General features: G+C 34.8%; 1 protein-coding gene across 2 annotated transcripts in view; it reads right to left on the bottom strand.

Moving 5' to 3' along the window:
- LOC149078994 (cell adhesion molecule Dscam1-like) overlaps positions 1-24,290 on the bottom strand; it is a 260,024-nt gene extending 235,734 nt beyond the window's left edge. For both annotated transcript variants that reach the window (XM_089241240.1, XM_089241239.1), the window contains exon 1: positions 23,653-24,290. In XM_089241240.1, coding sequence (XP_089097366.1) covers positions 23,653-23,794 — 142 coding nt within the window. In that variant the 5' untranslated portion in view covers positions 23,795-24,290. The remainder of the gene's footprint in view (positions 1-23,652) is intronic.
- Positions 24,291-26,262: the final 1,972 nt, after the last annotated feature.

The following is a 26,262-nucleotide window of genomic DNA, read 5'->3' on the forward strand; positions in this document are numbered from 1 at the left end:
TATTTTGCTTAAAACAATATATATTGAAAATCGGTAAGAAATACACATGAGAAATCAAAAGAAAATTTGCATTAAATTGAAATAAACAGCAAAATTTTCAGGTAAAATATTTTCAGCATTACTCCCTACTTCAGCAAGTTTCCCTGAAAATTTATGGAAAACTGTACCTACTTTTCTCAAGGGAGCCACCAATTTGTCGTTCATAGACATGAATTTCTGTTTATTTCATACATTGAAATAACCAAGTATACGAATGGAGTAGAATCTTAAATCTACGTACACACTAAAAGCACGAAATAAGCTGCTTATATTTTGGAAGCTCCTGAATTCTCTTAAAGCTTTGAGGTTTTCAAAATATTTTAAAACATGTTTGTTCTTATTTTCAGAAAATATATAAAAAAATTAATAATCTTCTCATAAAAAACTTTGAATAGATTTTGGAAATGAAATCTCTTTTTTGAGAGCTTCAGCATAAAAATTAATATATGGTTGCTTTAGTAATTTTCCTCTGGTTTAAAAGTGATAAATAGTTTTACGAAAGGCAGGAAATTTCTAATCATGAACTGCTACTCTTGTTGGAGCATTGGGAAAGAACGTGGCCTCCACATCTAGCAGCAGGTTCCTCTAGGCTGGGATCTTCAACGCCCCACCCCCTAGACCAGACTTTTCACGGGCCCCTCTATGGTGAATATGTGGGAGAAAAAAGCGAAAAATTGTAAGAATCGTCCCAGGAACTCCGGGCCGGATCCTCGGCACCCCCCTCTGGGGTCATTTAAGGACTGTAGTTCATGAAACGGTCATCTCAGGAAAAGGTCATCATAAAGGAAATTATCTAGTTCTCACTGGAATTGCTTTTTTTTTTTTTTTGAGATATACACTGACCATATTTACCAACAACACTCGGGCTTAACGAAAACTGAATGGAGCGTTCATACAGGCTGTGCCAAATTGTTTGCGCGGGAGATATCTCTGCAGCCATTGACTTTAGAATCATATATTTGCAATTGCAAAAAAAATTTGAAGCGACGTGGTTGCTTGAAATCTTGAAATTTATTATTTGTCGGGTCATGTATGTAAAAGAATACACGAATTATTTTTTTTTATATAATCCTCCGAGTGCCACAACTTCCAATAATTTAAATATAGATTCCCCCCCCCCCGTTAAGTCACATTTGCAAAGAATTTCATATTATTTGTGAACGTCATAGTTATCGAGATATTAAATATATACAATCACCATATTTTATTGCTCAAAAATAGCAATTGTTTGGGACTGTTAACAAATATAATAAGCTCAAGCGCACACATTTTATTTTTTTATCTTATATATAAATGTGAAAGTATGTATGTATGTATGTTTGATCTTTATACAAATCTACAATTTTAGATCGATCGTCACCAAATTTTGTATGTATACCAAATTATTATAATGGTTAGTCGTTTTTTCAATTCTCCCAGTAATTGAAGAAAACCCGGGAAGCACCGGGTGTTTTTGCTATTTCACAATAAATAGCAAGTACATTTTTCGTTACTTACTTAGAATTTTACAGCTCTGAATTTAATTTAGGTTTCGCTATTTGTGAACCACACTTTCAATCATTGGCGATAAATGCTGAAAACTTCTAAGTAAAATTTTCTCCGTAAATATTAAAACATGATTCTTTTTGTAAATGACTCGCAGCGGCATTTTTTTTACATTTCATTAATTGGAAGTTTTAGCACACACACACGATCTGCAAAAAAAGTATTTTTTTCATATACAAATCCTTCGCAAATTTAAGACATTTTCAGTAATCGTACGTCATTTTAAAACTTTCTGTAATTAAAAGAGCTTATTATATTTTACTGTACTGCTATACTACTTGTTATAACTATATGTATCTAAAATCATCTGTCGCAAAAATATCCGCAACGCAAACAATTTGGGACAGCCTGTAGAAATACAAAAACGCGTCTTTCAAGCATTTATGGCAGGATCTTAAAAAAAATTTCAAGTTGAGTTTTATCTACGCACTTCATTACCAAATGTTAGTTTCTTTTCACATTCAAGTATGCAAACCCATATAATTTTATACTCTTCAACTGAACTTGAATATCTCAGTTTAATTGGACTGACTATCAAAACTTCGCAAGCACAAAAAATTGGCCATAATCATCGAGTACGTTTGAGTGCTTCGATGAGCAACCACTCAAAAGATAAAGATTCCTGCTTTAAAAAAACGAGCATCAGATAAATCATGTTAAATTACATCCCATTCCAAACCACTCATTGAATTAATTTATTCCGGATATTCAGGCATTATTTATGTTCAGAATTTAAATATGAAGAGAAATAATTGCACAAAAAAAATTATATATTTTAATGAAATATCTGTCGTTCTCTCTCTCCCTCTACGAGAACTTTTCTCTACTCTCAGAAACGGGAACAACTAGCAAACAGTGTTTTGCTTATAACGTAAGCGGTGATGGCTGCTTTCACATACATTTTTCGTATTCATATACAGGGTTTACGGTTTCATAATTCCCTTTCCCTCATTTTACTAGCGAACTATTCATCCTAGAGGCGCACTTCCAATTAGGAAAAAGTATCCAAATAGCGTGTAAACTACAGATACGTCATTTATAGAGGCAAGGCGTTGTGTGGTGAGTAAAATACAAAAACTAACTTTTTACGTGGATGGACACCCTGTCCTCAAAAACCTAATAAAAGGGTTGTGGCCCTGTTTCTTCTGAGGCCAAAAAATTCCACGTGTCCAAGGGCAATATTCGCTGAAATATATGATTCCAAAGATCAGAGAGAGAAGATTAAAAAAGAACAGCATACACACGCGCGCGAGAGAAAGAACCGCTCTCCATTAGTTTATGCTGTTCTTTCCCAACTTTCCTCCGATTTTCAATTCAAATATATCAGTAAATATTCCACTTAGAAACGTGGAGGTTTTTTATTGGCTTCAGGACAGATAGGGCAAAAACTTTCTAATTGGGTTTCTGTGGACGGGGTGTCCGTATAAAAAGTTCATTTTTATATTTTGATAACTATACAACCCTTTACAATATGAATGATTTATCTGAGTTCCACATGTAATTCGAAAAATTTTTCTTATTGGAAGTATGCCTCTAGGGTCAACAATTTGCTAGTAGAATGCAGCGAGGAGGAATTATGGAATCTTGTATATATCGAGTAAATATATAAGTATATTTATTTTTATGCGCATAATATATCTACTTCTTCTCCAAAAGACTATCCCTAAGTACGGTGTTTTGTTTGCCATTCCTTTGCTATTTTTGTCCTCTTTCTCTAATATTTTAATCTCATTCCTAAATAAATAGATTCATTTATTCATCAGCGAGGTGGCTGATGCTCATCCACCTCGCTGGGCATTTTGCCTGTTGTGGTGTTGTATTTGTATTTGTATTTAATGAATTCGTTTAAGTGATTATTTTTATTTGCTATCGGCCGAATATTTATGAGCTCATAAAATTGATAATATTCGTTTCCTATAACATGAGGTCATAAATATTCTTGTGTTCCTGAAAACTTTAAAATATTAATTTTTTCGAAGTTCCTGTTGAATGGTGTGTTAAACAGCAACACATTATTGGACACCGTGTGACAAAGTTTTGAACTGGTTTTTATCTAAATATATTCACACTAATTCGCAAAATTGATGGACTTGTCAATTGGATTGACTCGTTAATCATTATAGATCTATGACGTGTATTAGTGATATGGATGGTTCTGATGTACTGTCATGATGTATCTGTCACTTTATGCGCATGAAGTCTAATTCCACCGGAGATTTTCAGTCAATGCCGGACGACTTTCTCTTTTATATGTTTCAGCATTAATTGGTGTTCCCTAGAATGGAGAAATTTTTGAAAGTAGCCATAAGTTTGTTCAGATGTATAAATGCCATCGCTTTCCGTAGAGTGGAAATAATACCTATGGTCACACACACAGCGAAAAATTCGGAAGCAGAAGCTTGTGAATTCATAAAACTTCGAAACCTCCTTTAGTGCATTGAGTGGTCGTCTTATCTACATAAGATTCAGCCTTTTATTACAAGCCTTTCCTCAAATCATGCTCTCCTCATCATTAATTAACATAAATGAGAACTAAAATAACTGACATAGAACTTGATACAATATCTACTCCCGTAATACTCATACAATCTTTTAAATTAAGTCATTGTTGTCATTAACTCTTTTCTCACGATTTTGATTAAACAGAGGATATCCTGATTAGGGGCCTTTGATTATAGTTTCTACAGGGAATGTCATTAGGCCTGTGATGAACATGGCATCAAAATTCAATAGACACATGGAAAGTAATGACCGCATTTCTGTTTAAAACTTTCATTACGTTATCCGAAATTGAGAAATTATGAATCATTTTATTTTATTCTGATTCATGAAAGATGATCAAACTTGAGTGAGTGAATTAGTGAGTGATTTATTCTTTACAAAAGATCTAAAGATACTACTCTTCCAGAGACGTTAGACGGATAACCAGAATCTGATAGTATAGTATAGTATAGAACCGAGCACGCCCAGGCTCTGTCGCTTTTGCGATATAAGCTCATTGATTGGAAGATCGTGGGCGTGCCGGAAAAAAACTCAAACCGACAAGCCGGCCGGGAAAGTACACCCGGCCGGGACCAACATCCCGCCAACCCCCAAGCAGCACAACCACACCCCCACACCCAAACCCCCAATCCCAGGGCACATCACCGCTCGATAAGACAGGACAGCACCACGGCCGCAATCCCCCCCTCAGCCCCGTCGGCGCGGCCCACAAGGCCCCAACACGCCCCGCGAAGGGAGACCGCCGACCATCCCCACGAACCTCCACCGCGGACACGAGAGAAGAACCCGCCACAGGACGGGGACACGACCCCCACCAGAATCTGATGTTTCCTGTTATATTCCAGAAAATTTTTACTACTTCACCACACACCAACTCTGGTCATATCGCTGCTCCAAATTTACAGCCGTTAACGAGTTGAGTTAGAAATGAGGGAGCTAATCTATCGGTGGTCACCTCAAGCTCGTTAGAAAAGTAACTTTTCTATATTCTTCACCCGGTTCGAACCTGGTACCTGACAGCAATATCCACGGTGTTAAACGAGTATCTGACCACCACACCTCTCGGGCATAAACCGAAATACTACTAGGTCTTGTCCAATTAATCGATTAATTTTGTCTATTAATCGACTAATCTGGCCTACTAATCGATAAATCTGGTCTATTAATCGATCAACTGTTAATCGCATCAAAAAGTATTAGTTAAGCCAATCGACTCGATAAATCCGATTAAAATTCGAATAAAATTTTTATTGAAACTTTTGACGAAACATGATTTATTCAACGAAACCGGTCAGACGTCTTAAATTATGTTTCTGTATATGATATTTTAGATAAGTGGTCATATTTAAATATTCTGGAATCAATAATTTCATCAAATTTTTCTCGATTCAATAAAAACTGGTGAGGATAGAACTCCGGTACAATTTGGGAGCAAACCCCCCCCCCCCCCAGACAGATCCTACAGTATCTAAGGGATACATTCAACATTATGAATCCGAAAGTGGTTTCGAAATCAGTTGTTAAACATGAAGTTTTATCTATTTTCGGAAAAAAGTAACGACATGATTCGAGTTAAGAAATTTCAGAATATGACAAGTATATGTTCAGAATATTTAATTGCTTCATGAGTTCGGCCAGGAATTATATATTCCTATATTTGTTTACTTCTAGAGAATATGCGTATGAAATGAATGAAATATATTTTTTTAGATTTCTTTTGAAGAAAGGGACTTCGGGAACCCCATATGGTAAATCATCAGGCCGGGGTTAAGTATCTCATATTTTCATAGCACAATTAATGTTGCATAGTTTTAAACACTACGTTTGTTATGAATGATTAGTCTTCAAAAGTATTCGATTGAAATTTGATTAATCATTCCTATAATTGATTAAATAATTTTGATTAACCAGTTAAAAGTTTTAATCGACTCCCAGAACCTAATTACCACATAAGAATTTCTATGAGCTTAACTGACGGATATATCAATTCTGCATCTTCGATACATCGTATATTTTAATACCAAACTCAGTCTCTCTGTAGGAAACTTTAAGAAATTAGATACTTCAGAATTTTTATTAAAATACAAAATTTTCACCTCGTCGTTCCCAAAATCGATTTCAACATAAAAAATGACTTTTTTTTAGTATTATAATGATTCTTTTCGTAAAATATTAATAGTTAGACCGTTTATTGAAAACGGTATATTATATGTATCCGGCTTTAATGTGGTATATTTCAAATAATAAATGGTCGTATATAAGAACTTAATCTCACTGGTACTCTATATAAGAGCATTTTCGACATCGTTCTCATTTCGCCAAGTTTCCGGTAATCACACGTAAAGGGGGGAGAAAAATAAGTGAGATCAGGGAAAAAAATATATATATAAGAAAAAGAAATCATTTCATTTTTTTTTTCTTCAGTTTAGTTCAGTGACGTAACGACTCGGAGAACAAATCGGACATTACTCATTTAATCTTCATCCTTCATTCGTTTTGTCCATTTCCAGAGGACTATAAATTTCCCTTAAAGCTTCCAGAAAGTTCCCAGTAACTTTATCTTCGAGTACGTAGACAGAAGAAAAAAAAACATGGAAGTGAAAGTGCGTACAGCTATTTTTTTTTCTGCCCATGCCTAGGATGTTTTCGGCAAAATAAAAAAATATAAACATATATATACAGTATATAGTTCAGTTATACTGACCCGAGGCAGTATCACGCAACGACAAAAGGCACAAGAAAACTCTCTATAGATTGGCTGGATGAAAGCCTGCGGGAATCCTTTTGCTTTCTAGAAATCTTTTTCTTTTTACGTACATTGTATGTATTTCTAAGTTACAGAATATTTTCTTATAAATTCTTTTAATCTTAAATTCAGGTTTATTTACATGTTAAGCTCGCGTTATATATATTGAGTCAAAATTCTTGTCAGCATGAAAGAATAGATACGAAAATGAAAAATTTACGAAACGTTCTCATTGAGATTTGAATTCTACGAAAAAAATTGAAAATTCAGTTTTAATTTAAGTTTTTATTGTTGTACTATTGTTTTTAGAATATTTTTGAATTTTTTTCCGAATGTTAGTGAGTTTAATCCTTAGATATATATGCTTAGATAAATTTAATTTGAGAAATATATTGTTTGATACAGAGTAGTTCCATTTTATCAATTTTGATAAAATCTCTTCTACTATGATCAAATTTAAAGAAAATTTCAAACTCAACTAAATTAAAAAAATTTTAAAAATATTTCTACAGTATAGGATAAAATTTTTAAACTCGAGAACTATTTCGTTTTAGTTAGAAATTGATATCTAAGGTGATATATACAAAAAATATGAATTACATATCTTAGAAAAAGCTAATGCTAATATTTTAGATCCAATATACTTGGAACAAATATTTCTTGCCTATATAAAATCAGCGAATTATACGTTAATAAACGTAGAAATTTCTCGGTGGTGCGTATTATATGCAGCTGCGTCTTATCTGTTGCTTTTTTCCGAGATATTGAAAAACAAATATATATATTATGAAGAGTAATTTGTAAAAAATTATTTTTAAAAGATTTATAGATGGCGTATATAGATGCCAGTAGAAAAATCGTCAATTTTTCTGCAGAAACTCTTCTATTTTTCAAGTTTCGTTACTGATGAATAAAATTTTCACACAAATGCGGTTACATTCATTAAAAAAATGACGATATTTGTTTATATAGATTACTTATATAATACCTTGAAACTCAGATCGTTCTAACTTACAGCACCGTAAAGCCGGGTTTTCCTAGTAATAAAACTTTTGCGCTGTATGCAGCGTGAAAATGCTGATTGGTTGAAAACCTGAAATTCAGGTTTTTTGACCAATCACAGTTTTCACGCTGGACACGCAGGAGAAAGCCTGCTCCTAGGAAAACCCGGCAAGTCATACGTTCGTCATACGGTGCGCTTAAAGAAACCGCCACGAACAATAAGCTTGTATAGACAGTATGACGACATGCTTTTTGCTAACGATTTAATTTAAAAAAAAAAAGATAGGGAGGATTTTATATAAAACGAAATTTATGATGAGAGTGACTCTAACGATGATAATGAACCAGATTACGTAGCTGATTGTGATGTATCTCAGATGAGGAATTTAATGGAAAGCATTTTTTACAATGTGAATAAAACATATCTTTTTTAGAATACAGTGAAATCCCTCTTAACTGACACGCCTCAGATGCGATCACCCCTCTTTTATGGCCAAACAATAGTTTTCCTTTGTATAATAAAAGTATGCATTTCAAATCCCCTTATTAACGGCCATCCCTCTTTTACGGACGAATTTTTTTGTCCTACCGGTGACCGCAAAATAGAGGTTTTACTGTATCTCAAAATAAAAACATCTTCGATGAAAAATTTTTTCCAGATTTAAAAGATCAAAAGATCAAAAAGTCGGGGGTAAATTTATTTTAGATGCAAAAATTTTTTTTTAACTAAAATATCAAGAAAGAAAACATCTTTATATTTTGTTATAATCAATTTATGTTAATTTCAGTGATATTTTAAGGTTAATAATTCCAAATTTTCTTCTAAGAAATTCATTGTACTTCACCACTCCCCCCCCCCCTTTAAGTCTTTTGTGCCTCCTCCAAAGGTCGATCCTGTACTCCCCTGATTGGGGATATTATATTACCCTTCGCGCAGACTCACACCACTGTCTGACACTCTGTTGTGAACTTTCCTATGAATACACAGGAATCATTTTTCACATGATAATAAACTGAACAGTAAACACGCTATATTTTTAGTTTACGTTTTAACTTTTGAGCATTAATTAATGGAGTGGTATAGATTGTCGTTTCTAGTTGGCGTGAATTACGGAGTATTGACCTCTCGTCTTCATCGTGGTTTCTCTAATTTCCAGAGATGGTAATCAGTCAATGTCAAGATGGTTGCTTAAAAACAACCATTTGAGTAATTTGAGGATAATTCCTTCCTATATAGATATCGATGAAATTCCATGAAATCATTGCGGATGTGTCTGGTCTTCACTATAGCGAAAGGTGGGCCAACACCACGCATGGTCAAGTTTTTCAGAGGAATAGTAAATGAATGCACACAAAAATACATAAATTAAAGATATCATTAAGAGTATTTCATATTTTCATAAAGGTTGGTTGATGGCGTAATCATCATTCAACCTCCCTCCCCGTCATCAAAAGTCAGCAAATTCGTAATCTCTGCACCCCCCCCCCCCCACGATGCTGACATAATATTTGAATGACTAATACTTTAAAGTGAAGTCAAAATTATATTATGTGTATAATATCAAATAATATAAACGCCAGTCGAATTAGCCCTCGCGTTTATTGGTATGGGTAATTCACATAGTTGTTCGAACACCGCTAAGCTTTCATTAAATACATGTTTTTACAGCTATTTTTTTTTTTTTTTTTTTTTTTTTTTGAAGTGTAAAAACTACCCACAGGTTCTTTAGCTATCACCTACAAACCCCCCCTCCCTAAATGCATCCAACTGTCAGCATAAAAACCAAAATTTCATTCCAAAGAAATAATAGTACGTATATATAATAATATTTTTTTCCGGTATGAAATACATTTTCCAATCAATTGAGAAGCATACGCTCATAATGAAGTAGCCGGGGAAGAAAAATAGATTAACTCAAAAAAAAATCTAAAGTATAGAGATCAGTTAAAAAAGCTTTGAATGAAACATCATCGATGAAAGTAAAAACAACCAAATAGAAAAATAAAACACATGAATAACATTTTGGTTAGTTATTCTGTTTCAAAAAGTTCATCTGAGAACAGTAAATTGACTGCTGCTGCAGCTTCTCTACTATTGGAATATTGCTTTAGCAATCAAGGAAAAGTAGAGGGCAAAAAAAAAAAGGACCAATTAGGAAAAAGTATCACAAATGGGAATTTTTCCCCCCTTCTCTGTTTTTATTATTATTTTTTTTTAATTTTTCTCTTTCTTTTTCCCCAGATCGATACGATTCCCTCCTTTTTTTAACACAATTTTATTTTATTTTCCAACAAAACGCCACCATATGTTGTTTTCTCTCAACTGGCAATTAAAGTTTTTCCTCCTCCCTTGTTTGCCGCTCGTGTTATTTTCTTTCTGGGAATATCCAAATTCACGATTGTTTCACAATAAAACTTTGGAACATTCATTCTTCTCTTTCTTGTTTTTTTATTCAGAAACAATTATTAATACAACAAAACAAATCGAAAAGTTAATCTCCAATGTAATACAGTATTAATTTACTGATTAAGTTATAATAAAAATTTTCCATCCTAAATATTTATATTCTATCCTAATTATTTGATATTTTTTTTATTCCAAATGAAAAATTTATATCATTATTTCTAGTATTTTCAATACAATAAGTTTGATTCTAGAATATACGATGCATATGTTTGCATTGAGCTTATCCATTAAACGTTAGACTGTGATCTAGCATTATGAATGATGCAAATACAAATACAACGCCACTACAGGCAAAATGCCAAACGAGGTGGCTGAGAATTTAATTACCACACGGGTACATAAAACAGCAGATACAAACTTTTCGCTACACGCAGCTAACGATACTAAAATTTATACGTAGGATTGGAAATCTTTAGCAGTGAATTGAGGATTGCGCAGACTGTTTAGATCAGTATTTCTCAAACCGCCAATCGTTCGTTTTTCCATCTATTTATTTCCCATTATTTGTATGTATGGCCGGGCCTTCCAATCACAAAAAAGAAATCAACCGGGCAGCGGGCTTACAAAGGTTCAGAACCACTGGTTCTGATGGTAATTGATTATAGCTGATGTTTACTGACCCGTATCAGGTGCTGATTTTTTAAAACATTATGGTCTATTAGTTAAGGTAAAAAATTCTCGTTTGATTGAGTTTCACTTCACTTTCAGTCAAGTGCAACAATGCCAGTGTTGCACTACGTTAGGCTTGAGCACTATTTGCGATGATTCGCCTTACTTGAAAATTTCATCGAAATTTCCTAATCTCACGAATCCATCTATGCTTGGAGGCTTCTTCTAAAAAACACTGCGTTGCACACTGCATTACTACTAAAGGTTCTGTCTTTACCAAATCATATAGGTTTTCACCAGAGAAATTCGCGATTGCAAATCGTCAAGTTCAAGCGCTAATGGATCAAGGCATACATAGACCTTCAAAAAGTCCTTTGGCAAGCCCGATACACATTTTTCTAAGCGTAATGGAGAATACCAATGCAGTCACTATATGTTCAAAAAATTCCTCATAATATAAATAAATTTACCCCATAAATATCTTCATTTTACTCTTTTGTAAACTTTCTTTTTCAGTTCTAGAAATCAGAATTTTATTATAATATTCGAGAAAATATTATTACAAAGATATCCCGATCTTTCGTTAATTCTCATAAAACTTTTCATTGAACGGTAAAATCATGGTTTGTTTTGCTACTATTCGTATTTCATATCGCCTCTCCCGCAATGAGGAAGGCCTTGGATGCTAGCTATTACAAGTTTTTGTATAGCTTACGAGTTCTGCTAAAAAGTCAAATTCACGGGGGCCTTCCTGTGACCGCGAGGAGTTGTAACAATGAAGTATCGTTTATTTTCCTGATGTTGATTCCACCTTGGCATAGGACCGCAAAAGTTTAAAATTCATACGTCTCTTTCTCTATGCTATACTTTTAACCGAGACAATGCTTAGGAAATGAGTTCATCACTGATTATTTTTGAAAATTTAGAAGTTCTTTGGTCTCCCATAAATTTTCAGTGATTCCTTGGGGAGACGACCCTCAGTCTGAAAATTCTGTTTCATAGAAAATAGTAAAAAAGCATGCTTATAAAGGGATAATTATGTTTTGATTACATAAATTACTATTAATGTAATACTGCATTTAAATTGCTGCTCTCAACATGACTTAGAGAATAAAAATGAATTTGTCTATTCCAATGTATTCTAGCTATCAAATCGCTTTCATTATATTTTACTTCAACTTAACAAGTAGAATCTGTGATTATCCGCCCACAGAATTTGCACACATGAGCGTTATCACGAAAAAGTCCCCGAGTTTTACGTCATGCCAGCTAATGCGGGGAATAGGGAAGCAAGAAATCAATTTAACTTATCCAAGAATGGATTCCCTATTTTTTGAATAGCGCAAGACTTGGAAACGGAAAAAAATACTAGACAGGTAGAACAAGTGGTACGTTTGATGGGCAGGACTAGAACTTTAAATAAGCCGGTTTTCAAAATTAATCACTATTTATATTAATAGATGGCACCAAAATCTTTTGTTTCATGACCTTCCTGTTGGGTCATTTGAAGGTATTGTTTACAGCAATGGTCTTCCAGTGCCGTATCTTTTTGAACAGTGTATCTGTCAGTCGTACGTATTTATTGCAGTAGAGACATTGCAGGAAAATGTGACTAAACCAGGACCGTAACTAGGAGTTTTGCCGAAAGGGGCAAACATGATTTTGCCGCCCCACAACTTCAAAATTCGATAATTTTATAACAGTGTTCTTTGTTCTCACCTAATTTTGCCGGACGGGGCAGTTGCCCCCCCCTCCGCCTTCTCTAGTTCCGGCCCTGCTTTAAACCTAAACCCCACTCTTTGGTTTTGTCATGATATTTTTTTTGTCATGTCCTTGATAAGTAGGGTAGCAATTTCAAATCCATCCTTATGTTATTTAGCAAATGTTTGCAAAATAAAATGTCACCTGTTATTTAACAAACTGTGTTGTCATTTGGCCATTGATTAGCCAGTTGTAATTAATTCCACAGCGTTTTTAAAATTCCAGGTCTACTCATTAAACCAACTATTTGTTTCAGGGGCCAACGGTCCCCTTACATCCATTCATTATTGGCATATTTGAAAAATGATTCTTGATCAGAGCGAATATTGTTGGCCAACCTAGATTCAACTTCCTTTTTTACTATCCTTTATCACACTTTTCAACGCGCTTCTTTTTTTCAGCAAATGGTGACTGGCCATCTTTTCCACTTTTATACACTTTCTGAATGCCCTTTTCTCTCTTTTGAAGATAAATATTACGCATGAACCAGAGAGAGTGAGATGACCAAACACGCTTTTTACGAACAAAGAGAATGACGTCATTTAAACATCGTTCATCCTTAGGGGAAATGCTTCGATATTTTATAAAAGGTGTGAGGCGATGTGAATCTGGTCGTGTCATGTCATGTCATGTCTCCAACCGAATGTGTTCAATAAAATAAGCTTCTCGGAAATTGTAAGAATCAGATCCAAACTAGAAGTTCCGTTCCCATCTTCCTATACTTGCTGATACAAAAAATTTTCGAACACCAACTGAACTCTTTATTTGGGAATGTTGGCATCACATGGTTTTCTTATATTTTTAAAGCAAAGGCCTCTTTATACTCTGAGTTCTTTTGGGCATTGATGCCTTCTAACACCATTGGAAGTGTACCACTACCTTCTAAACATTGGATTTTTACTTGTGAGCATTTTACATGAAGTTTGTATAATTACCAGCAGAATGGCTCAAAGGTACACACGTCCCGTGGTTCTTGACAAGGCAATCAAGAAGGATTTTTGACCCTTGCATTTTGGAGGGATATACCGTGTGAAAGAGACATATTGCCGTACATTCTTCAACAATGATAGAAAAAATAAATTTTCAATCAATAAAATGACATTTTAAATCTATGCAATAAATACAGCGTGTTCCCTGACGCGTGCGACATCCCGTATTTTTTTAAATATTGACAATAATGTTTTGTTCCTTTTTGCCTTGTAATAGCATTAAAGGTACCGCATATTTGCTTAATATAAACCATCAAAATTTGTCTCCTCTAGATATTTCATTGCTTGCCAATTAAAAGGTGAAGCGAGACACACATGAAATTCCATCGAGCAAATTCTCTGAATATTTAGTGTCATCGTGTAAATATTCGAAACCAAGAGGCTATGAAATCTTGAAACTACAAAGAATCTTCAAGAAATCATGTTCCCTCATCTAGAACGAGATGATCTTACTCGTACAAAGCGCCACTTCACTCGAGTTGCCTCATCCTCTACGAACGCGGGATGCTCACGGTTCATCACTGTTTTTTCCAATCAGTAAAGTGTATTGCTAGCCAATGAAATCTACTCCTGATGATCCTCGTGTATATCGAGAGAGAGAAGAAAAAAAAACGTAAGCGGGAAAGAGACGTTTGCGTCATAAATAACCAGTGTATAAATATGGGTACTCGAATCCAATGCTCAGAAGAACATTATATCCGCATCCGGTATCGGGGTATCCTTTTCACGCTGACTATCATTACGTGCTCTCATCTTTATGTATCTCTCGACCGGACTGATGATGATCTCTTTTATAATTCGTCTTGTCGCAAAAGCGGTTAACGGAGAAGAAGGAAGCGGAAGAAAATAAATGCATCGCGCGCAAAAAAAGAAAAAATCATGATAATAATAAAATAAAAATGAAAAAAAAAAAAGCCTCCGGCATCCGAAATGAAAGCAGCAATGAAAAGCGTTGCGACGCTTCTTCTCTTCTTGTTTGCGCCCACGAGCAGCTTAACGTGTATGTGTTTTGTGTACGAGGGCCGAGTTCGTATAAGGCAAGAGTGTATTAGTGGGAGTTATAGAGCGAATGAAGTTATGGGGCTGGAAAGAGAGAGAAGCGAAGGAGGGCACTGGAAATTCTAATGAAGTCAATTTGCATCGCGGATGGGTTTTCACCCATATCATTACGAGTTCAAAAGGGAAACGGAGCGCAAGGACTGAGTCTGATGCATTAGGCTTTAATGAGATCGGTTGGACGTCGAAGCCACTCTTCTCTCTCTCTTTCTCTCGCTCTCTCTGACTGCACTGCCGATTTGAATAATGGGCCAGCGACTCTCCAAACAGTGTGGCGTTGCGCGCAAAACGCCAACCTCTTTCGAGTCTAGAAACTTGTCTGCAATGGTATGCCGGGTAAAAGATGACGTAACCGTTAAGATAATGAAATTAAAAGGTTTTTTTTTTTTAATTTTCTTTTCAGGTGCAATGTTATTGGAAGCATTTACGATTTTTGAATTTTAAAGCGGAAAGCAGTAGGCGATTGTGTTTTCATTCTTATCGAAATACCCAGTCCCCTCCCCCCCCCCCCCCACGATACTTGCATAACATTTAAAATATAAATATAAAAAATATTCTAGTGCTTGTCATTTTAACTTCAAAGTATGGAACACACAGATGGCAGCACCAGCAATAATACGGGACAATCACAATTTTGGCAACATAAATATGTACGTTAGGAGCCATACATATACAGTGATACATCGGCTTACGAATTTATCAGCTAACGAATATTTATTTCGTGATATTTCTGCACCGGCAAACGGATTTCAATAATGAACATTTCCGTTGATATGGATGCACATGATGACCTAATATAGCCACATTTTAAGCAAAATTTCAGCGCTAATCATTATCAGAATTATTGTCAATTGCGCCCGATTAACTCATGTCCACACTTTGAAATCTTTTCCCAGATGTATACCGCCTCTCTTTCTGAAACTTTTTGAACCATTTCTTGTAAAATAAAAGATTGGGCTAATAGAAAAAAAGTAGCCTATGTATTCAGAATACGCGTTCTTTCAGTGCAAGACTCTTAGCATCAAACTGACAACAGTCTGAGCATTCTAGAAGATTATCTTTTCCATCCACATATACGAAATACGAAAATGATCTGACCAAATCATAAATGGATGGGGACACCTATGAACTCGACTGGGTCGTGTCCGTTTGTGTAAGAGGATAAGTGTAAAATGAAATGATCTAGACACCGTATATATTTCAATAAATTCTCATTCATCCAATTTTGAAGCTGTTCATTTTAGTCTTTGGTCAGTTTTTGTCTTTTTTTTATAGCGCTCCGTGGTGTTTTAGAAAACTTATCTTCAAATTTCGGGCAGCATCTGGAACGAATTTAAAGATTTTGCCTATAGAAACATGAGAAATCACGTTTCGGCTAACGAACGTTATTCCTGAACGAATTATCTTCTCGTTAGCCGAGGTATTACTGTACTCAGAACACACATTCCCGTCATGTCCCGATTCGTTGGGAATTCCGCAGACGAGACGCATGTACACACACTTGCCGAGTGGTAGTCAAAGATTTCAGCATGACCCTGCTGAACATTGTTTTCCCAGGTCTTCTTCGAGATCACCTTTCTTCCTCATCTGTTAGTGTGAGCATCTTTTCCTTGAGACACAGCGGCGGGCCATGATCTAATTGGAAGGAAGAGGAGGAGCAGAGATCTAAACCAAGTTGAAGAAATACTTGAACGTTAACCGACGTAGAGGTTATAAAAAAGATGTTTGAATATGAAAACTTTTGATTCGACACGGCTGTGTCCCAATCTCAGCTTTAGTATGGATGCTTTTTAGCTTCGCATCACAACTGCAGATGATATTCTAATCGTTCTTTACAAGCATAAAATAAGGTTAGTTCAAAAGAAAAATGATATATAAGGATTAAATCATTCTCTTGATACACGTTCGCATTTCATTTATCAGTGTAATATACACATATTGGAAAAAAAATTAATTAACTATGATGGGAATGAAACCTAACTGCAGATTTCTCTCGAGCTAATGATTTATTTAAATTCCGATCTAATTCTAACTCATTCCCCCGATCTTTCGGGATTCGTACTGATTCAAACCATATGCAGAGGCAGAGATAGACTTGAAAGCCTGGAGGAGGAGGAGGGGACTTATGGAAAACAATGATAACAACTGTGTCTCTCAATGAATGTGATTAGTCAGAGAAAGTCAGTTTTGATTTAAAAACAAAAAACTTTTAATTTCATTTCTCTGCGCTGTGCAATTAACCTTGGTGTTTTAGAACTTGGTCAGCGCTCTTTTTTTCCTGATCCATCTACTTGAATTTCCGAACATTCCGAAAACGACTATTAATGGAGCAAATACAAGCTGCAAACGGATCAGAACGTTCCAAGTATTGTGCATATGTAAGCAAGTGTTGAAAAGGATAGAACACGGAACACCAGTACGAATACATGCTCTGCAGAGAATATGGAATCAAAAAATCTACCGTTTACCATCTACAGAAATAAAAAAAAATTTCATGGTTTTTCATTGATCCGAGCAATGACTACAAAAAATTTTGAACAAATAATAAATTTTTCTTCTATGTAACTAGTTATGTTATGTAAATTAAATAATATGGTTTAAAATTTAATTATCCATTATTACATGCATATACAAGGTGCATAGCTTCCAGCACGCACCTCATTTTACTGGTAAACCGTTGATCCTGGGAACATACTTCCAATTAGCAAAAGTATTTAAATAAATCATTTAAATATTTTAAAAAAAAAATAAATAAATAAAAATACATCATATTTATTGCAAGGGGTTGTATAGTTATTAAATTAAAGAAATTAACTGTTTATTTGGTCACCTTGTCCTAAGAAACTCCATTGGAAAATGTTTTGCCCTGTCTCCCCTGAGGCTAACAAATAAATTTCACGATTCTAAAGGCAATATTCTCGGAGATATTTGACTTAAAATGACGGAAAAAAGTTGGGGGAAAATGTAAATTCAAATATATAAACACAAAGGCCACAACAGGCAAATTGCCCAACTGAAAAAAGATGCCCATAAACAATTTGGAAGTCAAATGTAACTAAAACACAGCAACCCAATATAAAAACATATATCACGATAAAAACTGATAATTAATCAAACATAATTGAAAAAACAAGTTAAATGGGATATATAACACTTTTTTTTCCAAATTTATGCTTTTTTCTCCAACTTTTCTCCATTTTTCGGAATTTAAATATCTTAGTGTTTATTGCACTTGGAGACGTGGAAGGTTTTTCTCGTTTTCCTCAGGAGAGACTGGACAACAACTTTCTCACAGGGTGTCCGTATAAAAAGTTCATATTTTTATTTTAATTACTATATAACCCCTTCCAACCTGAATGATGCATCTAAGTCCTACACGTCATTTGTCTACTTTTCTAATTGGAAGTATGCTTCTAGGATCAACGGTTCACCAGTAAAACTCGGTTCATGCTAGCAATGCGATGCACCCTGTATACTGTTTTTTTTAATAAAACAGTAATCGAAATGCTCAAAGAAGGAAAATATGAACCGAAATGCTCAAAGAAGTATATTACTGTTTTAATAATATGAAAATCTGGGAAATAAGCAAATCTGTATCCATCATCCTGAAAAGATTCTATAATCCTGAATCAGAATCCTAGATCCCAAGGAGTCCATATTTGAAAGGTCTTACTAGATATGCATGTACATAAGATCAGTTGGCTCCGTCGTTGAAACTGGGCGCGCGCCCGCGCCCCCCCCCCCCCCTTCTCCTTCCGTGTCTCCGCCCATGATGAAAAGGTTCCTTAACTTTCATTATGATGAAATTAAGAAAATTGTTCTGGAAAAATCTAGAATAATGAAATGTTCACACACATAAATATGCGTTGCAGAACATGTATTATGTTGCGAGAATTAACGTGGGATGAAAAAAAGATTTTCTTTATCGCTATGACATTCCCATCCTGCCATAATTTTTTTCTGTGTATATCTGTGTAATGCATTAAGGAACGATATAAAAACGCGTATAATTAGTAGAAGAGATGATAATGTCTAAACTAATTAATGACCCGTCCCCAAAGAGAAAGAGATTCCCGTTCATTAAAATAAAAAAACTTGAAAATAATCAGAACTTTGTCAGCATGTATGACAATTCACAGAATAAATACATTTATATAACAGCCTGAAACAAGTTTCCCGTAAGTAAACTGATGAATACGTATACATTTAATATAAAATTTTTGAGAAATTCTTTTCGCAGGAATACAAAAAATTGCGCTCTGTTAATTTTATTTTTATGTTCCTTTCAACGTTTAATTAATTCTTAAAAAATTACTTTCAACTAACAAATTAATATTATTATAATTTGAAAAGATTTTTTTTAAACTAAGTTCGTTCTAGTTTCAGCTCTAGTAGAGAATATCTATACTGGGTATATAACAGCACGCACGTCATGTTACTGGCGAACCGTTGATCCTAGAGGCATACTTACAGTTAAAAAAGAATTTGAATAACGGATAGAACTCAAATACAGTACATATATATATATATATATATACACACACACACACACACACATATATATATATACACACAGAGTGTTTCAAAAAGAATCATCCGATTTAAAAAAAATCGTAACTATTCGGCTTTTAATCCGTTTTGATCGAATAGTGTATAGGTAGAAAGAGAGAAATCTCGAGTTTCACGCAGTTGCCGACAGGTAGCGCTAACGCTCTTCCTTCTGCCGCCACTCTAGTGTTTGTCAAGACTGGCTTTTCCCAAATTTAGAAACCGATTCGGGTGACCATTTTCCAGCAGGGCGGGGCACCACCACACTGGAACTTGAACGTTCGAGAATTTTTGATCAATCACGTTCCTAAACGATGGATCGGTCGTACGGGACCTGACGATTCACTAGCCTCCAAGATCACCGGATCTCACAGTGTGCGATTATCTTCTTATAGGTGTTTATGAAAAATTACGTTTATGTGCTTCCCCTTCTAGCTACATTAGCCGAACTGAAGATACGCGGAACAGTAGTCGTGGAAGCACATGCTCACAAAAGTTAGGGATGAATTTGACTGCCGTATAGACATATGTCATGCATCTCAAGATGAACATATTAAGCACCTAATTTGGTTTGTAAAAACCTTTATGATTAGCCATGTGATATTAAATTAATCTTAAGTGTCTACGTTCATATTTTTCGTAATATACGCATTTCAAATCGGTAATTCTTTCTGAAACACCCTGTATATATGCGATTCATATTGCAAGGGGTTGTATAGTTATTAAAATAAAAAAATAATTTTTTTATACGGGCACCCTGTGGGCAAAAACCCAGTGAGAAAATTGTTGCCGTCTCTAGGATCTAACAAAAACAAATCCACGTTTCTGAGTGCAATATTCGCTGAGCCATTCGAATTCGAAAAACGGTGGAAAGTTGGGGGGAAAAACAGCATTATATAAATGCGGGAAAAACGGTTTACCAGCACTTAATGCTGTTTTTTTGAATGGGAGACCGGCTGACATTCGCACCTCGAATTCGGAAAACCGCATAAAATGAAGATCGAACTAGGTACCGATGTACTAGCAATCAACAGTGTAACGACAGAATACAGAATGAACCGAGCACGTCCAGGCTCTATCGCTATTGCAATTTAAGCACAGTGGTCATAAGACCGCGGACGCACCGGGAAACCCAAGTCTAACGACTAAAAGCAGTCTAACGACAGCTTTATTTTACGAAATACGATTTTAGGCCATAATTACACTATAAAAGTTTCATAAAAGGTATTTTACAAAACTTGAAAAAAACAACCAATAAGTTTATTGATTACATTCACTCGAATATAACCGCTACTCTTACTGGTTGCATTTTTCAAGTTTTATAAAAGAACTTTTCCAAAACTTTTATAGTGCAATCCTGGCCTAACGCAATTTTCAGAAGGAACCACTCGTTCTTTCCATAAAAGAAATGAACCTTCAAAAAATAAAATCAATTATTGAAAATATAATACATTTCTAATTTTAAAATATTTACCAAAGGAGAAATGAATTTCTTATTATCAGTATTTCTAAACTTTTTCATCTCAAAATATCTTTGAAAAATCAATTTTTACGAAAGAAAATATCATCACTTTAAAAAATGCAATGTTTTAATGCTTGTAAATATGACATTGATGTACGTCTTCTTTTCCTTTTTTTTCTTTGAAGTCTGGTTATGAAATATTTCGGGATGGAAAGTCATTGGACGGAAAAGAAGATGGAATAAAAATAAATGTATGGGGATTCACCATGGTGAGTCAGCTTTGAGATAGAGAAGATGGGGGAGAGATGCATGATGATGATGAATATAGTAAGCCAAGAGCTTTCCCGAATCTCTCTCATCCAGAGATTGCTCAGTAAGTGGAAAGTAGGAGAAATTTCATTTATAACGACCATACTTTTAGATGAGAGGAATATCGATTTTCTTGTTTCCCCTCAATCTAAAAGAATATCCGTCAATCCAGTTGTGTGTATACATATTTTTTTTTTGTTGTTGTTGAAAACAAAAAATAACCACAAAAAATGCATATTTTGAAATTCATCTTGCTTTCATTTTCTCTTTATCCTTTCCATTACTTTTGCGAAACTTTCAGATTAAAATACTTATTTAATTCAAAATTTTCTGCAAAGATTTTATCAATGCTGTGTGTGTATTTGAATGTACAAGTGATTCTGGTTGGAAGATTCTCCTGTGATCAACAGTAGTAAATTTTCATTGATGGAATTTCTTTTCCTATCTGTCTCGCTTTGCTTGCATCAATTTTTTTCTCTAAAGAAAATTTCCAAGAATATGGCTATGAAAATTATTTTAGAAGGGGTTAGTGACGCAATTTGTAAAAAAAAAAACCATATTTTTCAATTTTTCTGTTTTTAAATCGTATAAAATTTTCTGCGTCCAACTCCATTTGAGTTTTAGTTCTACTTGCACTTGAAGCATTTTTAAAAATATTTTAAAATAAACTGCTGAGAGGCATTATATGTACTAATGTTTTCCATTAAAAATTTTCTTTTCTCAAAACTTTTTTTTGTCGGGCAAGGAGCATTTTTTCCAACAACACTTGTTAAAATGTCTTGACATTTTGTATGTATTTCGGTACTCAGATGTTACATTATTTAACGAGAGCATTTCTCATTAGAATGATTTTTTTTTAAATATATGGCACAAAATATGGGTAAATTTTTGTGATTTTTGAAAAAATTTTCATGTTGTTGAAGTTAAAATTCGAGGGGAAAAAATAACCAGTAACAAAGTCCTCACGACTTTCGTTAAAATGTATAAAAACATCCACAGAATTTCAGGGGGAAAACAAAGCGCCTATAAAGTGGATAGAAAATTTTTAAATGTTCCTTAAATGCAGGGGATTTTTCTCATAAAAGAGAAAAAGTCAAAATGGAACGCCAAGATCGTGCACCAAACCCCTTGAAACATTAATGAACTAATTAAATATCATTCCAACTTCTTCAGAACTAGTTCCGAGCATTTAAGCATTTCCTAACAGTTATTTATTTGTGGAATGTAAGCAAGCAATAATTACATGGAAGTTAAATTAAATTCTGAAGAAGTTCGGCGCTTGTTTTGCCTTTTTTTTAGATGTTTTTTCGACTGCGGTGCTTACGCCATGAAATGCGTGAATTTTACCAATATTCAAAAAATCTACCCTGTAAATCGTATTCGTAATCAGTGCCATCATGGCGAGTCGGAATCTGGTCTCGAGTTGAAAAAGTGGTCAGAATTAATACGGGTAAGATGAAGATGGCGGCGGTTTCATAAAGATAAAAAAATTAGAAAAGACTAATTATTCAATTTTATGAATAAATCTCCTGAATTAAGCAACATGAATGAAATAAGCTAATTCTTTTTCTTCTGTCTTCACCACTTCTCATTCTAATAAATGTGGATACTTTCTTTCCTGAAGAGTCTAGTAAATAGGCTGATCTATATTTTTAATGAAACAGTAGACATTCGGCTGCCAAGAAGTACATTCTTCGTCTCTTTATCAACACTTTAATAGCAAAGTTAGAGAATTCCAAATATTCCTCGCAAAATATAAAAATTCTAATTTCACTGAAACATCTTTGTTTCAATTAAATTTCTCGTGCCATTATCAATATGTTACCAAATATTATTCATCAGAGATGTCTAGTAATTTGTATTGGAGGATTTCTCTCATATTTGTCTCAGCTACGTCATCAAATCCAACGGATTTTGTCATCAAATGATTTAACTATGTCATATCTTCCATATGCAAGCGCATTCCCCGGGTAAAAGTTAAACCTCAGGCCGAATTTTGCCGGTTGCAATTTCTGAATTTAACGTTTATTAACGTTATCAACGTTTATTTAATTTCGAAATTGCGTTATAATGAAACTGCGTAAAGTGAGGGATACCTATACTGTATATTCTACGTACAACCATATGGTCACTGCTGAGATAGAGTTATACACGTCTTGATAGCGATTTATAATCATAAAATTTCATGATGAGTGAGTTATGCGAATACAATTCCGAAATTATATTTTCGGAAATTTCATTAGATCACATATTTCGATTAATGATATTTATTGTCTTCAGGGAGGGAAAAAATAAGACTGCAAGACTTGTACGGAAGTAATACTGTTATAAGAGTGCAAGGTATTATTTTGATGAGGTTATTAGCTGCATTTCTTTAGGCTTTAATGAATTATCTTACCATCAGTAGGATTACTTTTCGAAGAATTTCCTGCAGACTATAAATCTATCGAGCTAAAAACGGCAGTAGAAAATTATAAGTTGGTACATTAACCCCCAATCCGTAAATCATTAGTTTCATCGAGACATTGTTAATCAATACAGTTAATGAAGGTAAACGTAAAGGGAAAAATGGAGAGAGAAGCATTAGTAAGTATTAAAAACAAATAGTTAACCTCACCTTCAACAGTTACCGAGCAGTCAGTTAGGAAGATGAGTAGTAGTGCTAGTATTAATAATAAGTGAGTTAATAGTTTGATAATACAAGCAGATTCGCACTTTTTATACGAAACTTTCGGTAAAGATGCCGTCGAACGATGCATATCCAGTATGTGTGTGTGGCAGGTAATAATAATCCTTCAGTGAGATAATCCTTTTTTTTTTTTTCCTCTCAATGATAGTACGTCCACTAAATTTCCGCACTCGATTTCTCTTAAAGTTGAATGGAGGAGAAATTTAATTTTAAAAAATTAAAACAATAAAAGCTCTGGAGGAAAAGAAAAATGAAAGGCCGTAAAAGAAACTCGGAAAGTTTTACGGCGCGGGGCGGCCGATCATGACATGTCTGCGCATGGGTCCCGCGCCAAACTATCCAAAAAAGGCACAGGAGTAAATTCTTTTCAACAGGTGAACCGGTCGATGCGATCGCTTTTCCAGGTGCTGCCGGTAAATTTTCGCGAAACGACTGACGGTGCGGCAGGAACCGAACACACACCACACACACACGCAGACAGAGCAGCGAGCGAAACCGAACACACAAACTACGAGCCCGTCTGAGACGGATCTCCCGCTCCAAATGAATGAAGAGTTTTTGGTGGCCGTGCCTCTTTCTCAGTGGTGGTGGTGATGGCAGTGGCGGAATCGCGTCGTCAGAGCGGCGTCGTTGCGCAAAGGAACATGCGCTGCCCGCTCGGGGAACGCGCTTGTTTTCTTCTGGAATCGGAAAAACGCGTGAATATACGGAGAAATAGAGAGAGAGAGAGAGAGAGAGAGAGAGAGAGAGGATGACGCCTCTTTTGAATTCGACGCCAAAAGTCTCTATTCATCTTTCGTTCTCCGTCATCTCTATACTCGCTTGAAATATTTTGGATTTTTCACTCGATAGAGAGGCAATTGAGCACCGCGTAGAGAAATAAATATTCTTATTGAATAAGCTTTTATTGTCTGGATGAACTGACATTTTTGGGTCTTTGTGTATTGCTCGGAAATGTCACATTTCTTTGGGAAGAAATGGTAATAAATAAACCATATCTTTTTGTATGTTCCGAGTAAATGAGCCATTTGGTCTCTTCAGCTACGTTTCTTGACCTCAAGATTGAATTCCGAATCTGTGTGCATGTTTCTTGTTTACTAAGCAGTCTTGAATTGATTGTTTACGAAGACGTCTTCAAAGATTGTTTACGAAGACGTCTTCAACGATTGTTTACGAAGTTATCTAAGATTTTTTAAAGCAGTTTAAGAAGTATAAAAAATTTAGCTTTCTTATTTTGTGGCACACTGTATTTTCACTCTCAAAACTTGAGCAGGATAATTTTTGAACAATTTTGAACAATAATTTTTGATTAGCAGGACACCCAGTATATTTTTCCACGACAGAATCTGAACAACTCAAATGTGACTGTTGTAACCCGGTAGTAAAATGAGTCTCAGAATCTGAAGAATTAGCGTTGCGATGTAACTTAATTATGCATACAAAGACCACAACAGGCAAAATGCCCAGAGGTGACTGAAAAAAAAAGATGAGCGTTAAAATATAGAATGTCAAATATAACTGAAATACAGCACCCCAAGATAAGAGCAATTATCATGAAAAGACCATTGCACGTTGAAATGAAACTAATAATTATGATAAAATACAATATACTGCCCATACAGAAATTATGGTTGTTTTTTCTAAGTATATATATAGATAGCTTTTTGATTTGTCCCAATATATTTATTGTATTACTTTTTAAACGTTTTAATTCTGTGGAGTTTGGTCAGAACATGATAACTCTAAAATCACATTTTTGAGATAAAAGCATTTTCATTGAAATTTAAAAATCAAAAACAAAGCATGGACATAAATGTATATACGAATGAAAATATCATAAATAAGAATGTTGTTTAGCCGTACGCACTTATTTGTGCATTTAGTTAGTTATAATTAGCAAGACTTACTTTTAGATACTTGGAGATATCATGTTCTGACCAAACACCACAGAATTGTGGTAGAATTCACAACCCCCGGAGGTAAGCTATTCGATTTATTGTCAATCCTATTAGAAGGAAAAACTCCCTGCAACACCACAATCTGTAATTATCCCTTACTAAACGATACTGGTGTCCCCTTTTCGAGGGGCAGTAGATTGACGGTTTGAAATAATATACACAGGTGTATTAATATAACTCCTGGTTCATCCTATCCATCCTGTTGAAAATTTTAAACATTTTGATCACATTGACACCTGCGTTCTTCTAATGTAAACATATTCAAAAATCAAGTCTATCTTCATAGCTCAAGCACCAATGCGAGCACGCGTAGCTCTTCTCTGCACCCGCACCCAAGTCTATGTCCCTGTGTAGGTATGGTGTCCAAAACCTACGGCATACTCCAGTCCAGGACGAACTAAACCTCGAAAATGCGGAGGAATAACTTTAGGAGAACGCGAACTCACACACTTTTTTAAGAATGAGATCAAGCACTGTGTTCGCTTTTATTACCAGAAACTTGCTAATAAAGATAATTAAACATAAACCTGCTATTTAGTTATCTAATGTGATTCGGCGAATAATCAAAACTCGTATGAAA

Source organism: Pholcus phalangioides, unplaced genomic scaffold (assembly GCF_987345545.1).
Source record: "Pholcus phalangioides strain wild (caught in Gottingen) unplaced genomic scaffold, Ppha-v1.0 ptg000013l_1, whole genome shotgun sequence".
Taxonomy (NCBI): domain Eukaryota; kingdom Metazoa; phylum Arthropoda; class Arachnida; order Araneae; family Pholcidae; genus Pholcus; species Pholcus phalangioides.